Here is an 8,239-nt window from a genome sequence, read left to right on the forward strand (position 1 = left end):
TGCCTTGGTGCTGTGCTTCAGGTTCCTGCCTGGCCCACCACAGCTGGCTTCCCAGCCCACCCAACGCTTCTCACTCACGTGCTCAGGGGAAGTTGGGGCGAAGCAGCCCCCTGTGGCGGTAGCAATAGCCTGGGCTGAACCTGCAGCTCTGTGGGAAGAGGCCTTCCTGGAGAAGAGCCAAGTGCAGTCCAGTCACCTGGGAATTTTGCTAAAATTTCATTCAGGAGACCTGGGGTGGGCGGGGCCTAAGTTTCTCCATTTCTCGCAGCTCTCTAGATAAGCCTACACTTTGGTCAAGAAATGACACTTTAAGTAACAACACTGAAACAAACCCCTCTCAAATCTGCCATTTCCCCGACATGCCACTCCATGGTCTCTGTGATCGTCAGACCAACCCTACCTGGTGTCTCCTTTTTACAAGAAGGAATTGAGTGAACTGCCCAGGTTCCAGGTCATCAGTGGCAGCCCCAGGGTCCAGACCCGGCCTCCTGGTGCTCAGTGCCTGGTCCCACTGCCAGTGAGACTGCTCTCGAGTGTCCTGGAGGCTGGGCCCCGGGCAGGACTATTGTTCCACAGACACCCAGCTTCCCTCTTGCTCCTAAGAACCTAGCAGTGGGGGATAGGTTTTTGCAGTGAGAGGCTAACCCAGGGGCTTTATCAAAATAAGTGAGCAGGAGGGTCCCTCCGCCCCTTCCTCCACTGGCGTAGGAGAGCAGGAAGGTATCCTACCCCCAGCAAAGCCAGGCTTCAGCCCCTGGGGTCAGCTGGCAACTGCCTCTTGCCTCCTGGGGTAGGGGCTCACACCTTAAGGCTGGCTCAGCGGCCAGAGACGCCTCCTGCAGGTCCCTCTTCGCTCCTGAGCCACAGTCAGAAAGTCAAAGGTCCCACTCCAGGCTTGGGATTCCTTCCTCCTAAACTCCCCTCCCCACCAAGATCCTGTCTGAAGCTGATCCAGCCCAACTCTGGCTTTCACTGCACCCGACCCTCCTTCCTTCATGCCACACGAGTGCCTGCCAGGGCCAGGCCCTGGATACAGTGGTGGCTGAGGCAGACCGGACACTGCCCTCACAGAGCAGAGACAGTACCAATACAGTGTGATCAGTGTCCCCCAGGGGGAGCTTTCTGTCTTTTTGTCTGAAATCAGTCCCACTCTCTCCTGATGTCCCCCACTGGTTGTATGCAGGGACGTTTCCTGCCATTCCTTCTGTTCAGTTCATTCTCCACTCCTCCCAACACCCACCCCACCCCCGGTCATCTGGGAATCACAGCCCGACCTCCAACCCCGCCAGAGCAGCAGACGTGATGCTGCTGCCCACCCACCCGGCCAGGGCAGTGTGTCCAGGGACTGATTCCCCCTCCTGCCGTGACAATCACTGCCCACATCACAGCTGGGATGGGCACCTTGGCCCTCACCTTCCACCTTGGCCTGGCCCCCCAGGGCTGGTCCTGAAACAGAGGGCTGAGAAACAGCCTCTCTCCTGCAGCCTGCGCTGACAGTCTGTGGGGTCAGGGTTTTCGGCTCAGCTGATCTAGCAGCGGCCCTCAAGTAGGGGCTGAGTCAGCTAGGTCCCTGCTCCACGTCACTGCACCCCTCCCCAGGGACCAACAACTGCTCAGGGACACTCAAAGGTCAAAAGTCCAGCTCCAACTCATTCATCCTTCCCTTAGACCTACAGAGAGGCATCTCATTCTAGAATGTATGAGATGGGAAGGATCTGAGAATATTATCTAACCCAACATTTCCTAAATTGTCCAACCACAATCAGACAATTTGGGGAATTGCTAGCCTAGCCCTTCATGGAGGAATCTGTAAACAAGCCAGGTTGCAGAGGCCACAGCTGACCCTGGGCCACCCCCATGTACCTGCATGACTTCCAGCCATGTAACTGGCTGGCAGGTCAAGTGAAGAGAGAATGAGGGTAGAAATGGCAGCAGGGAACCAAACCCTCTGGCCAATTCTGGTGGAAGAACCAAGTTAACACCTGTCTTGGATCTGCTCGGGGGCTTCTGGCATTCATCAAAGCCACTGCCTTCACACTGAATCTGATTCCACCTTTCAGCTTCAGGGCCAGGCTTTCCAGGCCCCTGGTTCATTTCACGCGTGGCGGCCATATCCAGGATTCCGTTGGCCTACAGACGCATGGGGGATGGTCTCAGCACACGGCCCTGCTGAAATGCCTGGCGATGGGAGGTGTGGGCAGCGCTGAATGATAACAAATGCTGATTCTGCTTGGGCTGGTGTAGCCAGGAAGACCAGTACAGGTGCCTTGAGGGAGTGGATCTCTGACCCTGGAGAACGAGCGACCAGGGCTCTGCCCTGAGCCTCTGCTGGCCGGATCCAAGCCTGGCAGCCCTTCATCTCCCAGCAGCTCAGGAGAAGAAAACAGGCAGTCAGACTTTCTGCCCCATACCAATTCCACAGCAGTTCAGGAACGCCTGCCAGCCCAGCAGCTGCTTCTATCTGACCAGTGGTGGGCAAACTGGGAACAGGAAAGCAGGGTCCCACAGCTCAATGCCTTGGGAGCCAGAAGGTACACTTCAGTGTGATTATATTGATTTATTACAATTGGCACTGCTAAGCCCAGGGAATTGATTCCCACCCAGAGACAGCAGCAAGCCCCAACCCCTCTGGAGGGATCCGAGCCCCACCCAACCACAACCCTCCCTCCCCCACAGAGCTGACACTGACCAGGTATCCCAGTCATCATTAAAGAGAGACTGGGAGCTATGCAGTTCTGGCTGGAAAGGGAGATGCCAGCTGTTATGCTTCAGCTGGTCCCAAAGCATCACCTCCATCAGGAACTCTCCTCACCCCCAGAGGGTTCTGTGGCTGATGGCACAAAGGGTAAGCAGACCCCTGTTCCAAAGGCTTCCCACTGCCTGCCCTGGTGTGGGACGGTCTGGGTTACAATTCTAAATCCTGCAGTCATAGGCCGGCACAGCAGCAGGAGAGGTGGGGGCCTTGGTCTAGCTTGACTACCTTGTCTGAGGGAATCACTGCCCTCTGTGGGGGACTGCTGGTGTTCCCGTGGGCTAGAATCCCACATGCATACTTCCAGTCGATGAGTGTTCACGTTGCTCCCTTTGCCCTCTGTCCTCTGGTGTGGGCAGATCAGGGCTCTGAGGGAACTGCTGGAATTCAGGGTGAGGTTTAGCCTTTTCCAGTATTCTGTGAGAGACCAAAGAGAGGGTTCAGATTTGGCATGGGGCCCCCCTGGGGACCCTCCCCACTCCTGAAGAAGTGACACAGGCCTTCCTGGATGGGCTGTTACAGGTATCCCCCTCCGCAGGCAGAACAGTGGAAGACCAGACAATGTCCAGAGACACAGGGCTCTGGACAGTGACTCTGAAGACTATGAGGGTAGAAGTCAGTGGGTCAGGCTAGCCTTTGGCCCAGCCACAACCGGCCAAGGAAGAGCTCCAGGCTTCCCTGGGCACATTCTGCCACCATAGTTCATCTGAAAAGTGGGAATGGAATGGGACAAGGGGAACTGGGGGAGAGAACAGCCCTGACAGGAAGCAAGCCTGCCCTTTTTCCTGCCACCCCTCTTCCTTGCCCTTGGGAAATGGCTCCCAGAGGACTGGGTAGCCATCTGTAAGGGGAGAGTCAGGCTGGGACTGAGACACCCACAGGGAAAGGGCTCCAGGGATAAGCCTGCCATTCCTGGTTGTGAGAAGAAGGAAGAGGAAAGCTGCGGGATAAAGGGCATTATAAGCTAGGTCAGAGCCGTGCATTACCCAATCAGAAGGGCTGGGATGAGGAGAAGGCCAGCTCCCAGAAGAAAGGGGAACCCCTTCATGAAGTTGAGAGTGACTGGGTAGACTGAGTTGAAAATGCCAGAGGCTGTCAGCATGGCCAAGTTATTCGCACAGGCCACAGCAGAAAAGAGAGCACCTGTGAAGAAACAAATATCCTTTTTTTGAGACCTAGATTCAAATCCTAACACTGGGCATGAGGAACCAGACACAGGTTGACCTTGACACTCACCTTGCTCTGACTTGCCCACCAGCTTGGAGAGCTTGGCCCGGATGACAGGTGTAGTGACTAATGACAGGAAGAGGAGCCCATACCCTTAGGAGGAAAAACAATCATGAAGAAAATGGGGTTGGGGAGAGGGATCTGCAAGTGAGATGCAGCAGAGCTCTTATGCATACCCTGTGGGAGACTCAGGTTAGACACAGGGAAGAACTTCCCTGATGGTGGAGACAACGACCAAGGGGGAATGGAGACCACCCTCCTCAAGGCTTGGCCTACCTGCTACTTCCTTCACAAGTGAATGCCAATTCCCCACCAAATACATTCTTGTCAGAACACCTCTTGTGGTCACAGCAGACACCACCACCCCTAGCACTTAGTAGGCAGATGGCAGAGCACAGAAAACAAACCTGGGTTTTGGAGTCAGCCTGAAGTTCAAAATCTGACGCCACTGCTTACGAGCTGTGTGACCTTGGGCCTGACTCCTAACCGTAAGAGAGTAAGGCCTTCATCGCAGGAACAGGCTGAACCGTGGCCTTCAAGATATTCCAAGGTCCTAATCCCTGGAATCCTCTTTATTAGAAAATAAGGGTCTCAGCAGATGTGATTAAGTTTAGGATCTTGAGATGGGGATATTATCTTGGATTATCTGTTTAGGTCCTAAATGCAATCATAGGAATCCTTAGAAGAGGAAAGCAGAAAAAGATTTGACACAGAACGGAGGAGGCAGCCAGAAGAGGATGTCACCATGGAGGCCCAGATCGGGGAGATGCAGCCTGAAGCCAAGGAATGCCGCCAGCCCCCAGGTGCTGGAAGAGGTGATGGACGGATTCCATCCTGGAACCTCCCCGGGGAGCGTGGCCCAGCTGACACCCGGACTGCAGTTCAGTGATACTGATTCTTGACTTCGGCTGCCAGAACTGAGAGGGTAAATTTGCTCTGCCAGGCCACCAAGTCTGCAATGATTTGTTACAAGCAGCCCTAGGAAATGAATATGTGAGGTGACATCCATGAATACGGCACACAGGCACACAGTAAATGCAAGTTCCTTTCCTCTGCGTTTAGTTACAGGCTTATGCTGTTCCCTGCTTAACCATTTCTCTCCTTTGTGTGACTGCTGCCTCCTCAGCAAAACTGCAAGCTCCTAGGGGACAGTGGATCCTTGAAACTGGGTATCTGATGAGGTACCCAGGGTCCCTTCGGTGTCAGGAACCCAAATCCCATTCTGCTGAGGACCCTCCCTGAGCAACAACAGTATCTTTATCATCTCTGCACCCCTGAGGCCACTGAGCCTGGCACCAGGTCCATGGGAGATGCTGCGGGTGGGAGAGAAAAATACTTGGCCTCCTTCAGCCTACTCTCCAGGCAAACGGTCAAGCTAAGAAGTGTATGATTAGTGAACAACTGGTTTTGTTAACAACATACTCTAGAGCTCTAACAAAATTAATCTGTTCCTGTAAAGAAGCTCACTTCCTATTCCCAGCCACCCCTCCCACCAAAAAAGGAAGAACTTAACACAAGCAGGAATTCGATGTCTGTGGTCTGTTTTTTTTTCAAACCCAAAGCAGCTGACCAAGCGTATTTGACGTAGGTCCCGTGATTCTTATCAGAGAAATGAGCATTAAGGCATAAATGGTATGGACTTTGCTTAAGAACACCAGGAATATAGGCTGTGGGAGGCCAAGGGGTGACACAATTAGCGTACAAGCCATGGGTCTGTCTTTTGCTCTCTTACTAACAATATTTATGGCTGATAAGGCAGGTTAATTCTGTTGGCTATTGAAGGTCTCTATTTTCCATGTAACAGAGATGGCATCTCTATGAGGTTTCTTGGTTAGTTGTCCTCCAGTGCATGCTGAGCATAACAATGTTTCCAGAGGCAGGTATGAACCATATCTGGGGGCAGTAAGCGGCTGGCCTCCAGTTTTCACCCAGTGCCTCTGAGACAAACTGTCCCGGAGCCCACATGCATTACCTGTGAACATGAGGGGTGTGATGGTAGCAAACGCAAAGACCACCATCCCCAGGATGTTGAAGGCCAAGCCAATCTCGGCCACCCAGGTGTCAGCCAGGCAATACTGCAGAAGCCGCAGGACCAGCAGGCTGGTGAGGTACGGGAGGTGCTGCGCTGCAGAACCATAGCCGATCAGCTTGGAGTCCCAGCAGAGGGGTGTGCTCAGCTCATAGAGGGTCAGGATGTCCTGGGCCCCAAAGTGCACAGTGATCACCATGAAGATGGCCAATGAGTACAGGGCTAAATGCTTTCTGGACTTCTCTGGGGCTGCAGCCATGTAGAGCTGGACAATGGATCGGTGGTGACGGAGTGTGAAGAGCCGGGCAGTTACTGGTTCCTTTACTGTCTCACCAAAGCAGAATGCTGCATACAGGGCCATGACTATCAGCAAGGCTAAGGCCAGCCAGAAGGGGTTGGCATAACCCTGGGCCCGGAGCCACTGGCCGCCAAGGAGGCTTGCCAGCATCCCTGCCACCCCAATGCATGCTTCCAGCAGGGCCATTCGGATGCTGCGGCTTCGGCTAGAGCTGACATCGGCCACAGAAGCAAAGCCAGCAGCCAGGAGGCCACCGAAGTCACCGAGGAGGGCACAGAGGATGCGGCCCAGCACAAAGTAGCCGACGTGTAGCTGCAGCTGCACCACAAAGATGGACACCAGGGCCTGGAGCAACAGACCCAGGGAGGCCAGCACGAGCACTGGGCGGCGGCCCACACAGTCACTCCAGGCGCCCAGCAGGGTGGATGAGAAGAGCCCCACCAGGAAGCCGCCCAGGTTCATGTAGAGGGTCCAGTGGGAGGTAAGGGTCTCCACTTCCTGTGGGGACATGAGTCTTACCAGGGTCCCTCACTTTGGATGACCCACCCTCCAAACCATTACCATCCTGACAGATGGAGGGGTGTGGACTTTCTTTGAAGCTCTAACCCCACATAATTTTAGTTCAACTCAAAAACTGGCGCTGGAGAGGAGATTATGGGAAATCGACAAGGTCCCAGTCCCTTTTACCCATTTTTGTTAACCTTCAAGGCCTTACTTTATCTAGATGAACTTTACGCATTCCCCAAACTGCAGTCCTGGATCCGGCCCCAACTCTGCTCTGGCCCTGTCCACCACTCGAAATCGATAACCACCTTGCTTGCAGCCCCCCCACCCACGCCTGTTTTCCGCAGGCCCGCCCCCTCCACCGCCCCGAGTCTAGCTCAGGGCCCACCCACTGCCACGCTCCGGCTCTCCACCGCCGCTACCTGCATGGTGGGGTCAGAGCTGCGGTTGCCGCAGCCACCCCTGTCACGGGTGCCATTGTAGCCGAGGTCGGCACTGAAACGGTGCCACAGGTACTGCGTGGTGAGCGGGCCCTGCAGAACCAAGGCGAAGTTAGCAAGGAAAATGAGCGGCTCCACCGGGCCGCGGCACAGCACGGCCGCGGGACGGGTGCGGGAATTCTGCGGAGGACTCGCGCGCCCCTCCATGCGCGTGCGCGTCAGGGCGGACGGAGACGGACGGCTGGGCTTTCTGCGCCTGCGCCCAGCCTCCCTTTAAAAAAAAAAAAAAAAAGAAAGAAAAAAAAAGACTGGTGAGGCGGGGTCAAGACCGCGGTCCCTGTTCGCTGTTCGCCTCAACTGCTGTGTGCTGAAGAGGACGGGAGCGAGGCTGCGCACCGTTGGCTTAAAGGATGACTACACCTGCAAACTGCAAGGTTACCGCCCTGCATCCTTCCTTACTAGGGCCAGAAACACTCATAAAAATAACCGTATCAATAATTAACATTTATTGATCGCTTACTGTGTGCTGGAAACTGTCCTAAACTCTGCGTGCATTTATCTCCCAACAACTCAAGAGGCTAGCCACTACTTAATGATCCCAATCTACAGGTGACGAAACAAGGACACAGGGTGCTCAAGCTGCGCTGTAACAGAGGCAACTCAGCGTGGTTGAGCGCAGCCTCCAGCTCTATTGTCTCGGTTCCATTACCGAGGCTCTGCTGCTATCATGGGCATGCCACCTCCCTCCCATGCCCCAGTTTCTTCAACTTTAAAATGAGAGTGCTAATAGAACCTGCCTCAGAGTTGCTGTCCGAGAACAGTGGCTGTTCCATCATAACTGCTATTGTTATTATTGATAGGCTGTCACTTGACCCACTCCTGCTCTAAGACCTTTTCCTGGAAAACTAGTCTTGTTTCTGGGGTGGGGTCTGGCATGTGGTGTCCTTGAAGGAGCAGAGGAGGAGGAGACAGTGGAGGGCCTGAGAGGC

The 8,239-nt window shown here is 54.5% G+C and overlaps 1 protein-coding gene across 3 annotated transcripts; it reads right to left on the reverse strand.

Annotated features, from left to right (window-relative positions):
* Positions 1-1,425: 1,425 nt before the first annotated feature.
* Positions 1,426-7,514, reverse strand: SLC46A1 (solute carrier family 46 member 1). Of its 3 annotated transcripts, none has more exons than XM_057501156.1 (5): positions 7,233-7,514; positions 5,952-6,651; positions 3,989-4,072; positions 3,739-3,895; positions 1,426-3,169 (listed from the first exon to the last, which is right to left on the reverse strand). In XM_057501156.1, the coding sequence occupies exons 1-5, from the start codon at positions 7,455-7,457 to the stop codon at positions 3,034-3,036; spliced, it is 1,302 nt and encodes a 433-aa protein (XP_057357139.1). In that variant the 5' UTR covers positions 7,458-7,514; the 3' UTR covers positions 1,426-3,033. The 3 variants fall into 3 exon arrangements, 2 of the variants coding, with proteins under 2 accessions (XP_057357139.1, XP_057357138.1); XM_057501155.1 differs by having other exon boundaries at positions 1,428-3,169; positions 5,952-6,804; positions 7,233-7,512; XR_008997247.1 differs by having other exon boundaries at positions 3,034-3,169; positions 3,739-3,914; positions 5,952-6,804.
* Between the last annotated feature and the right edge of the window lie 725 nt (positions 7,515-8,239).

The sequence above is a fragment of the Manis pentadactyla genome, chromosome 4 (genome assembly GCF_030020395.1).
Source record: "Manis pentadactyla isolate mManPen7 chromosome 4, mManPen7.hap1, whole genome shotgun sequence".
Taxonomy (NCBI): domain Eukaryota; kingdom Metazoa; phylum Chordata; class Mammalia; order Pholidota; family Manidae; genus Manis; species Manis pentadactyla.

Bases quoted from the DNA above. Each gene is read 5' to 3' on its own strand.
- SLC46A1 (XM_057501155.1), bottom strand. From the start codon at position 7,457: ATGGAGGGGCGCGCGAGTCCTCCGCAGAATTCCCGCACCCGTCCCGCG. The intron at 3,896-3,988 runs GTGAGTGTCAAG...GTTTCTTCACAG, and splicing joins GGTGGGCAAGTCAGAGCAAG to GTGCTCTCTTTTCTGCTGTG. The intron at 3,170-3,738 runs GTAATGCACGGC...GGTCTCTCACAG, and splicing joins ATCCCAGCCCTTCTGATTGG to AATACTGGAAAAGGCTAAAC.